This window comes from Ostrea edulis, chromosome 2 (genome assembly GCF_947568905.1).
Source record: "Ostrea edulis chromosome 2, xbOstEdul1.1, whole genome shotgun sequence".
NCBI classification, from domain to species: domain Eukaryota; kingdom Metazoa; phylum Mollusca; class Bivalvia; order Ostreida; family Ostreidae; genus Ostrea; species Ostrea edulis.
Genome location: NC_079165.1, coordinates 2,097,501 through 2,113,720, shown reverse-complemented (window position 1 = coordinate 2,113,720; position 16,220 = coordinate 2,097,501). Strand labels below are relative to the sequence as shown.

General features: G+C 37.0%; 1 protein-coding gene across 2 annotated transcripts in view; it reads left to right on the top strand.

The window, feature by feature from the left end:
* Positions 1-15,166, top strand: part of LOC125681851 (N-alpha-acetyltransferase 50-like) — a 205,487-nt gene extending 190,321 nt beyond the window's left edge. Inside the window, exons 2-6 of one of the 2 annotated variants that reach the window (XM_056157275.1) lie at positions 7,429-7,471; positions 10,278-10,414; positions 11,061-11,180; positions 12,484-12,550; positions 14,179-15,166. In XM_056157275.1, coding sequence (XP_056013250.1) covers positions 7,464-7,471; positions 10,278-10,414; positions 11,061-11,180; positions 12,484-12,550; positions 14,179-14,356 — 510 coding nt within the window. In that variant the 5' untranslated portion in view covers positions 7,429-7,463 and the 3' untranslated portion in view covers positions 14,357-15,166. Of the gene's footprint in view, positions 1-7,377; positions 7,472-10,277; positions 10,415-11,060; positions 11,181-12,483; positions 12,551-14,178 lie in introns of those variants that run through there. The other variant, XM_048922107.2, reaches the window with a different exon arrangement.
* Positions 15,167-16,220: the final 1,054 nt, after the last annotated feature.

Here is a 16,220-nt window from a genome sequence, read left to right as displayed (position 1 = left end):
TTTGGGCTTATATTTATTTCTTACTTTTATATCCTCTGAACTCAGATAACTTGTATATCTTACCAGAAAATGGATGTTTGTATGTTATTTATTGTCTATCATGGTATAAGGGTTGTATATTATTTATTGTCATCATGGTATAAGGGTTGTATCTTTGTATATTATTTATTGTCATCATGGTATTAGGGTTTTTAAAGGAATAAATGGATTTGGTTACAGAATCATTTGTAAACAGCGTTACGGTTTTTTGTTATGGTTCAGTGAAAACTTGGATACTTTCTTAAGAATCTATAGTGCTTAACGGCAGTAGTTGTAGCCCGCATGGTGGTGGTGAAAGACGTTGAGACCATTTTGCAGTGTTTTGGGCCCGAACTAACTCTATATTTATAGTATCACAGAGTTCGGGCCCAAAACGGGTTTAGCCCCTGTGGTTTGTAGTAGTACATTACCATTAAACACCAATTATAACATGGTGTATGTGAAAGTTTGATCACTGGGGACTGCGTGTGTATTGTCTGTGTCATAAGCGATGCATAAAATATCGCTTTATTTAATAAGACTTTCCTCCTACCTAAGAAAATTACAGCAAGAACTAATTTTCAAAGTATGTGATTTCCCGATAACCCTCCTAAGTCATTCTACATAGCCAGTTTCTACTTTCTGTAGCTTTTGAGATGACCACTTGTGAGATTTAGTATCTAGATAACATTAGCTCATCCCAAACGCTCACAGACAGTAGACACTGACTAACTTTATTCAATTTCAATTCATTTATTGATTCACCAAGCATGCATGTTGGCATACAATCACGTTACACAATATGAGATATATGACTTACTTGACTATATTCCTTTTGGCCCCTGAGGGGGCATAGGGCCTTAACAATAGTTTGCCATCTGTCTCGGTCATGTGCAGCTTGTTTGGTTTCTCCCCATGACATCTGGATCGACCTGAGCTCTGTGTTTAAAGTCCTTTGCCATGTTGTTACTGGGGACCCCCTTTTTCTTTTTCCTTGTGGATTCCATTTTAATGCATGTCTTGTGATGTTATTCTGTGGTCGTCTGAGGATATGACCAATCCAACACCATTTTCTTCTTTTGATGGTATCTTATTATTGGAGTTTGGCTTGTTCTTCTCCATAATTCCTGGTTTGATATTTTCTCAGGCCATCTAATTTTCAATATCTGTCTGAGGCATTTGTTTATAAAAACTTGGAGGTCAAGCTCTGTTTTTTTTTTTTAGTTTGTTTCCATGTCTCAGATCCGTAAAGAAGAACAGATTTTACATTGGTTTCGAATACATGTATTCTGATTTTCGTTTTGAGGCTGATGTTATTGCTCTTCCAGATTGGTCTCAAGGTAACAAAGGCATGTCTTGCCTTCCCAGTTCTACTTCTGATGTCTTCATCTGCTCCTCCAGTTTTGCTGACTATGCTTCCCAGATACGTGAAGTTATCAACATCTTGGATGCTGTTGCCTTCCAACATCACAGGCGAGTCATGTTGTGCATTGATTCTTAGGCACTTGGTTTTTTTTATGTTTAATTCAAGCCCTGTTGACCTTGCAACTGTTTGGAGTGACTCTGTTTTCAGTTGGATATGCTGGAACAGATGTGATAATAAGCTGACGTCATCTGCGAAGTCCAGATCTTCTAGTTTGGAGGATAGTGTCCATTGAATACCCCTGGGTGGTGTCATGCTTGTTTTCATTATCCAGTCAATGACAAGAGAGAAGATCAGAGGGGATAATAGACATCCTTGACGTACCCCTGCGCCCACGTTGAACAATGGTGACAGTGATGAATTGTGAATGACTTGGCATTTGGTGTTGTTATAGAGTCCTTGTATTATTCTAACAATTTTTTCTGGGATACCATAATGTCTTAGAACTTTCCATATTGTTATGCAATCAAGCATGTCGAAGGCTTTTTTGAAGTCGACAAAGTTGATATAGAGTGGTGATTGCCATTCGAGAGATTGTTCTATGATGAGACGCAATGTGGCTATTTGGTCTGTACATGAGCGCCCACACCTGAATCCTGCTTGTTCATCTCTGAGGCATCTATCGATGGTTTCTTTGATTCTTTCAAGAATTATGCGTGTCAAGACTTTGCTAGGTAGTGAGAGTAGTTGTATACCTCTCCAGTTTTGACAATCACTAAGGTCTCCATTCTTTGGCAATTTTACTATGAACCCTGTTCTCCAGTCCTCTGGTATTTCCTCGGATATCCAGATAGTATTTAACAGATCGTGGAGTATATTTGCTGTTGTTTCAGGGCTTGCTTTCAGTACTTCTGGTGGAATATAGTCTGGTCCTGGAGCTTTACCGTTTTTGATTTTTCGAATTGCCTTGATAATTTCATCTTTAGAGATGGCGGAAGTTTCAATATCAAGAACATCACCTGGAGGAATGTCAGGGCTATTGGCAATCTCATCTCCATTTAGAAGGCTGCTGAAGTAATCTTTCCATCTTTCTAGTTGTTTTTCCAGTTTCGTTATGGTGTTTCCATCTCTGTCTCTTATGAAGAGCAAAGGTCAGGAGTGGATAGGTGTTGTTCCATCGAAGAACAAAATGGGGTTCTTACAGAGCGAAAATAAGATTAAAGCAAAGGCATTGGATGAATAATTCCAGCCAGTATTTACAACAGAAAACTCAGAGTTTTCCCTCTCCTAGATGAACTACCCTCCAAGGTTTAACGAGCCTCATCTACCCGAAGCTACTGGTTTTAAGGCGCCAGTGACTCGCCTTCACCCCTTCTCCTTGTTAGTAAAATCAGTTCCGCCACGGGAAGGCCAGGAGCTGGGCTTTGGTTGACAGAGGCTATATTTTACGCTTGCCTAAAGGGGCACTTAAATGACATTAGGTGCTTATTTCCAATATCACCACTTGGCAGTATCAACCTTAGGAACCATATGAGATATATAATGACAATAAACTAAATACTAACAGTTCATATACATATATGTAAATACAAGTATATATAGTTGATATGTACCTGTGATATTAGACTATGACATCAATTAAATATTTATATAAGCACTTTACTTTTGGCGTGAAATTCAAAACATTCATATAAAAAATCACATAACGTTCTAGCATGGACTTAGAACTTAACAATGGTTTTCCTTTGATATACATCTTTTGAATTGAATTGTTGGTGTTAAAGGGGTAATATTTCTGTCTTATATCTTTATACATGAAGCAGTCATATAAAAAATGCAACTCATCAACTGACGAAAATGATATTCTTTTAAAATACATGGTTTTGAATATCTACCCGTTTCAATGTGTTATCGATGGGGAAAATCACATATTTTGGATAAATGTTATGTACAGTGTATATTGTTATTCAATCTAGAAAGGGGGTTGGGATTCTTTCCAACTTGAGCAGTGTCCTTTGTGACAGTACATAGAGACCTATATGCGAGAGTGACAGTTTCTGTCTTGGTCGCATCTGTACGATGATTCTGGTCTGTTGGCTGTCGTTTCCTTTCTGCGGACTTGCTTCTCTTCTGCCACTGCTGTCAGCTTCTTTTCACTAGCGTGCAACTGTTTGTGAAGGGTGCTTTTCCAGCTGGAGCGAACATTTGCAAGGTCCTCCCAGGTCTTAATGTTGATGTCGAGTGTCTTCATGTCTCTCTTGCACACGTCCCTGTACCTTAGCTGCGGGCGGCCAATGCTTCTCTGCCCAGTGACAAGCTCACCGTAGAGGACGTCTTTTGGGATTCGGCCATACTCCATACGGTGAACGTGACCAAGCCAGCACAGCCGACGTCGTCTCAGCTGAGTATACATAGTGGGGAGGCCAGCATGAGACAGGACTTCAGTGTTGGTCACCTTATCTTGCCAGGAGATACCGAGTAGGCGTCGGAGGCTTCTGAGGTGGAATGTGTTGACCCTTTTCTCCTGGTGGGCGTACATTGTCCATGTCTCACTATTGTACATAACGTGTAACGGTCACCCAGCCAAGTGCTGATCATGCTCGTTGTTGCTTAACTTGCGTGATCAAGAGAGAGACACTACCACATCACTAGAAAAGCTAGCTCTCTAGCGAGGCAGTGTAAGTTCGGACTGTTCCCTCTTATACTCATCGTCGGAAACCCACGGTTGATTACGCTTCGTTCCTCTCTCCATCATTCCTACTCGCTCGTTCTCATGAATAATAAATGAGGCAATTTGATTGAGAGCTCATGGAAAACCCTAAGCGAATTTGTCCAATCAAAAAGACGCTTTCAGCCCAATTTCGGTACAATTGATAGCAAAGTTAGTGCTACCTTTAAAAACAGAAGAGTTCCATTACTATAACATTACTTTGATTGGACGATATTTTAAAATATTTATTCATGAGAACGAGCGAGTAGGAATGAATGGACCCACGGGTATTGGAGAAAGGAACGAAGCGTAATCAACCGTGGGTTTCCGATGATGTCTTATACTGTCCGCTACACTACTATATAGGAGAGTGTTGAGGACACAGGCGTTGTACACAGCCATCTTCGTCTTCATGGTCAACTTGACATTGTTCCACTATGGCATGTCAAACGTTGCAATATTTGACCTTTTCCATTTGTATTGTATAAATTTCCATTTGTATTCTATATTTTCGATTTGCATTGTATAATTTTTCATTTGCATTCTATAATTTCCATTTGCATTGCCAATTTTTTTTAAATTTGTATTCTATATTTTATATTCATATTGTATAATTTACCATTTGTATTCTATATTTTCCATTTGTATTATATAATTTTTTCGTTCATTTGTATTGTATCCGAGGGATTGTTTATTTTGATTTGTTACGAAGGATTTCATTCGTTTAGGTCCCACTTATATTTAGCCGTCACCAGCTGTAAGCCGGTGACGTACCACAAATAGACTTACTATGCTCAGCGCACAGTGGTGTAGCAGTGGGGGTTCTTTAACGTGCCAACGCCAGTCGCAACATGGGGTGTCTGCTTTTAAGGCAACATTGGTGATTCTCATGCAGCCATGACACGAGTAGAACTTGAACATGCGACCTCACGGTTACGTATCAAAGGGTATATCACTGAACTACCGCGACCGGTTCCATATAGAACTAGTTACATGTATGTAGCTAGCAATGACGAATCTTGCCCCCCTTCCCTTCACAAATATGATATTTTGTTTATTTTGTATAGGAATGTCGAAAAAAGCATGAATCATGTACCTTTTATTTTGTCAGAACGCACTTGATTCAGGGGACTTCGCCCCTCCCCCCTCCCCCACCTACTAGGCTTTAAATTGCCTTGGACTCACTAGGTGTCTTAAGACAGTCCCCAGGCATCCAGCAGTTTACTGCATCCTTTCGTTCAGAATTACCTAGATCAGCCAGGGACTAGTTTCAATGTGCTGATCACAATAGGCGCATAAAAACAATTAGTTGGGTTTTTTTTTTTTGGGAGGGGGGGGGGGGGTCACGCCATTGCATTTAGCAAATACGGTACATTCCTGTGAAACGTGGCTCCTGAACTTGATCTCTTCAACATCACGCGCATTACCAAATTCGATAAACGATAACTCAGGATTAATCCAATGAATAGTTGTAACAAAAGAAACTCGATGTTAAACCCAAGGATCCAAATTCCCTGACTCTACTGAATTCTGTCTAAATAAAACGTGCATGCTTTTCTGGACAGTTCTTTAAAAAAAAAAAGATCATGGTTGGGGGGGGGGGGGGTCTGGATTCGCCATTGCTAGCTACGTATTTTTAAAAATAACTAGTCCTGCACGGCCTGATCGCAGTAGCTCAATGATATATCGCTTGGTTTGTGGGCAGGAGGTCGTGAGTTCGAGCCCCGCTCCTGTCCTTGCCGCATCAAACCTAATACATAAACATAGGTAATGATTGCTCCTTTGCCAAACTCTCGGCATTTAAAAGTGAGAATCACGGGTCTTTCCGATATGACCTTAAAACCAGATATCCTGTATTGCGGCAGGTGTTGGCACGTTAAAAAACCCTCATTGCTACGTCTACATCAGTAAACAATTCTCAAAGCAACGTTAACTAATGAAATCCATCGTAACAAATCAAAATAAACAATACCTGGGATACAATACAAATGAAAAATTATACAATACAAATGGAAAAAATAGAATACAAATGAAAAATTATACAATACAAATGGAAAAAATAGAATACAAATGAAAAATTATACAATACAAATGGAAATTATACAATACAAATGAAAATTTATGCAATGCAAATGAAAAATATAGAATGCAAATGGAAAATTATACAATACAAGTAGAAAATATAGAATACAAATGGAAAATATAGAATACAAATGGAAAATTATACAATACAAATGAAAAAGATCAAATATTGCAACGTTTGACATGCCATAGTTCCACACTCTTGATGTTAGGTGGGCGAGTGTTGTGGCTGCCTTCCCGATCCTTTTGTTGATCTCAACGTCAAGGGAGGTTATCGGTAACGGCGGACCCAAGGTACGTAAACTGGTGGACGACTTCGAGCTCATAGTTGTCAATGGTGATGACCTGTGGTGCCAGTGTGTCTTGGCTCAGGATGTTTGTCTTCTTCAGACTAATGGTCAGTCCAAAGTCTTTGCAGGCCTGGGCGAAGTGATCCATCAGCAGCTGCAGATCCTGTAAGGTGTGAGTCGCAACTACGGCGTCATCAGCGAACTGCATTCGTGTGGAACTTTGTCCTCACCTTTAGGTGCACAAGATTGAAGATCCTGCCATCTGATCTGGTCCGCAGGTAGATACCCTCTTGGGCTGTGCCAAAGGCGTGTCTCGGGAGGAGTGCGAAGAAAATCCCGAAGGGAGCAGGCAACCTTGTTTGACTCCACTTCGTATGTCAAAGGATTCGGAAAGGTTGCAACACGGACCACTCCCTTGAATGCTAAAAGATCAAACTGCAACCAAAAAAGTTTTACCATGGAAAGAAACCAGGAGTTACATACATGTACATATAAAACTATATACGCAATACAGCGTATATCCACATTTCACGGGGGCGGACCCAGAAATTTTTAAAAGGATGGGGGGGGGGTCTACTTCTAATATTGGTTTTCAGGGGGGGGGGGGGTTTCCTCCCTCAAAATGTGTTATTTCTCCGAGTTGTGTAGCAAAGTTTTCTGACGAAGGGGGGGGGGTGTCCAACCCCCGGGACCCCCCTCCCCCCACTCCCTTTGGATCCGCCACTGCTTCAGGTGCCTGTGTTCCCGGTCCAGCCATATTTTTCTACTTTCAATTAATTACAATAATAAATAATCAATGTTTTTAATCACTAATAATTTAGCCATGGGACTCATTCTGACTAGTCAACTATAAAACGGATACGAATACATATACGTACTACTCCTGAATAAAAATCTGAATCAGAAGTGTGCTTTATTGATTGTGTATTATTCGGAGAAAAGCGTGTATGTGATTTCGTGTGCTCTGGTAAACGTGAAAGCGGGAATTGTTTTACAGAAAATGACAAGGTAAAGCTCATTATCCAAAACAATGCGTTTTGAAAAGTAGATTATTAATGCCACAACCTTACCTTTATAATAATTTGCAAAAACATAAGTTAAATATATATGCAGTCTATCATAAAAGTCACTGATATTGTTGTGAGAAAATTCGAACCGTATTTGCATGCGTTTCAAATTATCAGACCATTTCCATGTTGTTTATTCCTTGTGGTTTCTAGTAGATTAATTGTGACGGAAACTTAGCTCTTTAATTTAGTTGTTACATATATGAAGCAAAATAGAACACTTTCGTTATTGTTAATGTCTAACAAAAATAGTGGAGGTGCTTGTTTAAGGTTCCACATAGACGTCAAGCTGATTTGAATTCTTAAACGATGTACTAGCCCAGTTCCCAATCCTCTTCAATTTGTCCCTATCATTTGCGTGGAGACATGTGTCTTTATTTGATTTCATGAATGCTAAAATAACAGTTGGCTATCTTAAAGCTGTATGATCCGATGTTCATGTATTATTTTTGTACATAATTACTTTCAAGCAGATTAATTAGTGTTAAAAGTTATTAACTTTTCCTTAATTACATGCTTGAAAACATTAGCATGTTTAAGGGTAACAGCGAGAAGATTACTAAGAAAGTAAACATAGTGTGGTACACATAAAATCATCCGGAACACCTCGGGCCTTTCCCGAAAACATGGTGTTTTCCGGTAAAAGGCTCGAGGTGTTCCGAATGAAGCATAAATTATACATTATTAGGCATCTATAAATAGTGCCATGTGCGACAGGAGAATCCTAACATGATGTATTATGTCATACAGCCTCATACTAGCGTTTTTACAAGATGGAAAAAAATTGTCGTAATTCGGACCATACAACTTTAACTTCAATGCTCTAGCTACGTAGGTGTCTAAGATTAGTCGGGTTTTACATACACGATGCTTTGTAGAAGGTGTACGTAAGTTTCAGTAACAGTCAGGTAAGGAAATCTTTCGTGTCACAGGGTTGTCACTAACGCAAGAATCTGCGTGCTAGCAGTGCTCCCACTGGACCAGAATTCCCTTTCGCCACTTTTTCGGGGAGTGGCACGGCACAAATAATCACGTGCTTTACAATTATTTCCATCATATTATATATTATTTTATTCATTACACTTATTTTAGCATTTTGAATCAGTTACATTACTTAATCATATCCAGCTACCATACCTAAACACTTCTTTCTGAAATAATAAGAAGTTGATTTGTTTGATAAATTCTATTATGGAAATCAAAATTCGGATAATAAATCATAAAAATATAAACTTCATGATGCTACACCCCTCAGTGAAAACATTGTGTACATTACCCGAAATGAAGATGTCACAAAACATCAAACCCAATTTAAAGTCGTATCTCAACCATTCCCTATTAAATTTCCGTTTTTGTATGGAAGATTTTGCAATTTGGACAGAATCAGATGTTTGAGCAGGTGGGGTTGACTGTAAAGCCAAACATAGTTATTTTTTAATTTTAGACTGACTAGGGTCAGAAGCTACAAGTTTAGTGTCAAAATAGAATGGGGTGCATAGTCTTAGGAGATTAGCATTTTTATACTGTTGCGCACCGAACTTCAAAGAAAATTATTTATTAGAATTGCTATGTCCATATCAATAGTGACCGACCGCATAATTGTTTATGAAATATTCGAACTAAAATCAAACACATCAAAATCTTGTAATCAACGAGTTTGGCCGCAAAAACAAACAATTGATGTATTCATGTATACATTATACACAATAATACGGCCAATTTAATTACCGGTCGGTTCTCTGGTTAAGAATTGACATTAATGTGGAGATGATAACACGATAATTAATAAGACTTTAAATGTTAAACAATTGACCACAGCAGGGTAAACAGCTGTCCGATGTACTTTATTACATAATCACCGACTTTTTTGCAGCCATAAATTACCTGAGGCTGTGACCAGCTCTGTATGCACTGGAGCGAAGCAAGATTTCCGGTCGCACGCGTTGACTGAATAAACAGATTTTGACTGCATAAACAAACAGGCGATAATGCGTCACTGACAAAGGATTTAAAATACAATTTATTGCAAAAAGGGATTTTCGCCACTTTCAATTTTTTTTCGCCATTTTTGAAAATAATTCGCCATTGGCGAAAATGGCGAAGCCCAGCTCGAGCACTGCGTGCTAGACGCAGAAAATTAATTTGGGACGCAAGTTTGTCTGATATGGCGAGTTCCATCTCGGACTGAAAATACCACCGAGTTCATCCTGTTCATAGGGTCCCAATACGACTTGTTTTGTTTAGCGTCAGTCAATTAGGTGTGAATTAGAATATGATATTAAAAGGATAATTAAATAAGATGCAAAGTGAAAAACATTTTGCCACTTGTAGTTATTTATTTTTATTTATTTTGCAAATCGGGATCTATATTTAATGCTTGTCTTCCGAATCGAAAGTAGCGTAGTTTGTAAACTTTGGTAGGTTTTACAGATTATCAGCAAACAAAACTAGTACGCATCTATTTTATCACAATATAATAATTTGATTAATATTGAATATGGTTGTTGTGATGATAAAATTCATGGAAGTAATTCTGTTTGCATGGGCAATTAGACGTCCGAGGCCAAGTCGTGAATGATTACGGTACCTCTAATTTCATGTGTACAAAGGACTCATCAAACTTTCATGGGACTCAAGCTGCTTATAAACCACAAGTTCGGGACTCGTCTTCAATAATTTCTAGTGACAACCATGAATTTTTCGTGCTGGACATTGTGCATTACAAGTGTTTAATGTTGTAATTTCAGAGGGAATACTGAACTAGGAGACATCACTCCCCACAACATCAAGCAACTGAAACTCCTGAATCAGGTGGTCTTTCCTGTTACGTATAATGATAAATTCTACAAAGACGTCTTGGAGGTGGGGGAGTTAGCCAAACTTGGTGAGATGTATTACATGCTTTCACTCTAGGGGTGAAATCAAAAGATTGATGTCTGATAAAAATCTAAATTCAAATAGTTTGGGGAAGGGTGGATAAAATCTCCCGTAAGTTTCTGTCATCCGACATCGATTACACTTTTCAAATTAGTGGAAAAAGAAAACAGGCAAGTGACTGTTTATAAACCACATAATAATATTACATTTTAATGAATATTTAATAGTTTTAATGTACACTTTCATTTGTGAATAAACAGTTGAAAAGGTATAGAGTGTTATTCATAATCATATGTGTTTACTTGTTAATGATTAGTTTCAACATTCATCATATTTAGATTGGGGGGGGGGGGGGGGGGGGGGGTGTCTTGATGAAAACTATGTGAATTTAGTTTTTTGTCAGACATTGAACTTTTGATCCCATCCCTTAAATATGTAAAGCAGGAAGCAGAAAAAATGTGTTATGTTTTCAATGCATGTAAAAAATACTGTGTGCTACATTAAATATCTGATATTGGTTTCAAGTGTAGAACATAGAAAGAGGTGTTTTGGGACCAGAACTGACTAGTCCAATGTGTTTGGTATAAATAATGTACTGTAAGCAATTATGTACCATGATGATGTGAAGTTTTAAAAAATTGTCTCTTTTACAGCGTACTTCAATGACATCGTGGTGGGGGCAGTGTGTTGTCGTGTGGATACGTCAGATCAACATCGACGACTCTACATCATGACACTGGGCTGTTTGGCACCGTACAGAAGATTAGGCATCGGTAAGTGATGTCCAGCACTGCTCACAAATGTCTTACCTCTGTACCTATCCCTTCCAACTTACTTCTAAAGGTTTTGGAATTCTTGACATGCAAGAGCTTGTTCTGCATATGATCAGTTTTTAAATCGAGGCAGGCTACTGACAAGTTGATGGTGCAGGGGTTTCAACAGTTCTGTGTAAAATCAGCATTTCGCGAATTCTATGGTCATTATAACAATCTAGTTTGCCAATACAACCTATCATTGGGTCAAATGCTGTCTGACTTGTTTCATACTGATTGTTAGGCCTTTCTTGGCACACTGATTTTTACTACGCATAACTATGTTTACCTGATCAAGATATAGGGCTCACGGCGGGTGTGACCGGTCGACAGGGGATGTTTACTCCTCCTAGGCACCTGATCCCACCTCTGGTATATCCAGGGGTCCATGTTTGTCCAACTCTCTATTTTATATTTTGTATTGCTTATAGGACTTATGATATTGATCACTGTTCATTACCTTCACCTTTTTTAAATTAAGTGAAATTGTACAAGGGATTGTTAATGGGTTGGGATTGATATGACAACTAAAATGATTATATATTTTGAAATTTAGTTCAATGAAGAGTGTATACACAAGTTTTGATGTATGTATACAAGTTATTTGTGAAAAGATTAAGTGATGCAGCTGTTGGCAGACATCTTACATGGATGAGGAATTTTTTGCAGTTTTTATTTTGTTGCCATTTCCTTTTAGTAAACATAGAGTGCATTTTAGAACATTATCATTGACTGTATCTCATTAAGATTGGTTAATGGCAGATCTTTTGAAAATAAGTTCGATGTTTTTTAAAATTAAAAATAAGCATTATAAGTGACGTTTATTATGAGTAAACAACAAGGAGTAGAATTATCCGTTTCCGGCTATAGTCTTTGATTAGTTTTATGCTTTACTATGAAAAAAGTCATTGATATGAATGTATCTAAAACACACATTTAAAGAAGATATGTCCTGTAAGATGTTGATAACAGCGTTTTATTTGATAGAATTATTCCTATGTCTTGTAAGATGTTGATAACAGCATTTTATTTGATAGAATTATCCCTATTTCTTGTAAGATGTTGATAACAGCGTTTTATTTGATAGAATTACACCTATGTCTTGTAAGATGTTGATAACAGCGTTTTATTTGATAGAATTATCCCTATTTCTTGTAAGATGTTGATAACAGCATTTTATTTGATAGAATTATCCCTATTTCTTGTAAGATGTTGATAACAGCGTTTTATTTGATAACAAATCCATTATTCTCGTGTTTTGTAGGTACTACAATGGTAGAGCACGTTCTCAAGATCTGTGAAGAGGATAACAATTTTGATAATGTGTTTTTGTAAGTGGTCTTGGTTTCAGGTTTGAGTTATTTAAATGCTCATGCTCACTTTAAAAAATTATATTTTCACGTGTCAGAGCAGGGTTGCCAGTGAATTTTATTGGGCCAAAATGCCACCGATATTTGGCTGTTTCCCCTCACTAAAATTAGCTATTTTTTCCCAATTTCAAATCTAGGGAAATTAGGCCATTTCAAAAAAAAGGTTACCATATATTGCTGACAAAGAGACAAAGAGTAAATATGTTTTTTTCTTCAGTTTTATTCTCCAAACCACTACACATGCAAAAGGTTTGGTAAAGAATATGTAAAACATGCAGCGAATTATATAGTCTCCAGATACACATTAATTAAGCCATATTCAGATATTGTTGACAATTTAGTTGGACCACCATTATATGTAGGGTCAGGCTAATAACAGGAACTGGCCAATAATATAGGGTTTTACTAAAATCCGAAAAATACAAACAGGAGAGACATTCTGGAAACTTGATTATTAATATAATATTTACAAGATTATGGGTACAAATGCTGGTGAATTAATAATTTATTATTTTCGTTATGAAATTAGACAATAAAATTTCTTAGAAAAAGTAAATAATATCTATACAAGGTGTGACTTCCAATACATATTTAATGTTAAATAATGATTTCTTTTATGATTTTAAATCAGATCTGAAATAAACCTCAAACAAAAAAATGTTATTTGATTATTTTATGCATCTTTACCATTTTAATTCACTATGAATGATTTTTCTCAATTTGAGGAAAATGTCGCTATTTTTTCCCAATTCAAAAGGAGGGGTGGTAGTTTGAAAAACAAAACAAAAAATCACTGGTTGCAGAGAATATGTGAAAACTTGGGGGCCCTGACTTCATATTTTGACTGAAAACTAGAAAATGTGATCATGTAATTTTATGAAGCGAAATGATTTTACAATAACAGAGTCTCAAAGATGTGCTGACACAAATTAGAATACAAAGAGACAACTTTTGTAAGATATACAGGCAACCTTTTACTAGAATTTCTCAGGAAGGTGCAGAATAATGGTGAAAATGGCAGGGAGATGTGACATTGGAGATTGTAATCAAGCTAATGCCTGTCCAGTTCTACTTGTTAACTAACACATTGTTTGAAAAGTTTTGGATCAAATAAGATTTTTGGAGACATTTGATTGTTGTTAGAAAGACCGATAATGAATTACACCAGCTCAAGATCTAGAATATTTACACTCCCCATATGGGAGGATTGGACCTCAATATGTAGTCACCCGTCCCGCCTGTAAAACTACTTGTGTGGGAGAGTCGCTTTCTGCAACCCTGATGATTCGATGAATGTTTTATTGGTTTAATCCCCTGATGATCAGTGAATGTTTACACCCCATAATTATTAAGAGTTTTATTGGTTCAACATTTCTTGATAATCTACTTTTCTGCCTTTCTGAACAATTCTGAAATTTGTTGATCACAAAATTGTGTCGTCAGGTGCATCAGCAAAAATGACAGATAAGTATTCAATGAAAATTAATTACATGTATGAAATAAAATGAGTATTCAATGAGAATGGATAAAACCTCAGTACTAGTTCAGTACAATGGGCGTGACCAGTACAGTTTTTGGTTCTCTTTCAGACATGTTCAAGTCAACAATGAAGGTGCAATAAAATTCTACGAGAAGTTCGGATTTGAGATTGTAGAAGAAAAGAAGAATTACTATAAACGGATAGAACCGGCAGACGCTTATGTGTTGCAAAAATCATTCCGCATAAAAGATAAAACAGACAGTAAAGAACAAAATGAAGAACACTGAAGCAGGTTAAAAAACATTTCTTACTCAATTTTTTTCTAAAGCAAGTCTTTGAAAGAGAACTATGTGATGTAAAGAATCTTTTCTGTCCTATAAAGCAGTTTCAACAGGAACTATGAATACCAATTGTCATCAAACTAGTAAAACTGTACTCCATTATTTCATCTCTTGGAAGTGATGTCATCATGTATGAGAAATGAAAATTGGTTTATTTCAGTGAAAATGTCAAGCTCCCATTGTGTTTATAATGATGGGATGAATTTATATATGTACATCAATTTGTGTTTGATAGTGTTTGTTTTGTGCAATTTTCAAAGCACAATTTAAACAAAATTTTTGAGTTAAGAGAAACTGCAAGAATTGCAGCTTGATTTATTGACATCACATAGACATATGAAATGGGTATTTCAAAATGCATGTTTAACACTAATGACATTTATTGGTACATGTATTGAGTTGGAATGTATTGAGAGCTTTGTTATATATTTTTTCCTTTTGATGGGACAGAAATTATCCTATACCACATAAAGTTCCAAGTTAATATAGTTCTATGTAAAATGTGTCTTCTTTTTGCGCATTTTTAACTATACAATAATAACTGAATATCTGTATTAAAGTACTGGTATAGATATGCATTTCGATTAATTATTTTGTAATTAAAAAATCATTTTTATAAAAAAAAAACATGTGCAGTATATATATACATGTTTTTTTTGTGTTTTTCGTTTACCTGTATGTACATTTCTTTTGCCTTAACTATGTATGCATTTTCGTTTTTGTTTGCCAGTATCAATGAACTGATCAACAATGAAATCTTCTCTGTATTTTCTCTGGAGTGATACTCCTTTTGTTGGGTGGTATTTGTTGACAGCAGGTTTGAGTTAATATTTAACACGGCCTAATTCAATCTTTAACTTTCGTAACTAGAGTTGAACCAAAGTACGATCGAACTGCCTTTGGTCGAAACTTCAAACAGGAAAGGGTGTCACAGCGCATGACTGGTTTACCACACAGCAACGTATGCTTACAGAGTGGTTAAACTTTAGTAAGCAGACATGTGCATTGGAGGTCCGGAATCAAACTAGGCATTTGCAATGAAGTTTCGGAACTTGACTAGACAACTACTATGAAGTTTCGGAACTTGACTAGACAACTATGGTTGATGATCGAATTAGGCTCTGATCTATTCCCATGATTATTGCTTACCAGACGGTGATGTCCATCATTCAGTCTTGCTTGGATGAATTGTCTGTGGATACACACATTCATGCTTCAGATGCTGTGATGAGTCATTTATTTTCTGATAAGTGACCAGATGGCTGTTTTTTGTAGGAGGTTAGATTTAAGGATGTCTCATTGGTGTAGACTTTTAGGGATGGCGGAAGTAGCCATTCATGATTTGGATTCTGCATCCGACCTGTGTGACCAGATGATTGAGGGGGTTATGTTAGTAGCCATTTCATACTGCTCATTCAGTAAAGCACACCTCTAGTGCATATATATCACCTATATATATAGTCCGTTTTATGCCCGCGCCATGAGATGTATATAGTGTTACGTGGATGTGTTGTGAGAAGAGATGGGCCAAGTTTGTATTTGTTTCAGGTGAATGAATTGTCAAAGTTAATGCCCCATGGACTTAGAAACTTTCAAACAACTCACAGTTTCCGCTCAGAATCAGTCATACATGGACATTTTGAATTGAAATGTGGAATATATAACATGAGAATATGCAGGTCAAATTACTTTAATATTCCTGTTAGAGTTACGCCCCTTGGATGTAAATTTTTTTTAAACAATTCGGTCTCCGCTCACTATCAGTCATACGAGGACATTTTGAATTGAAATTCGGAATATAAATGTGTTA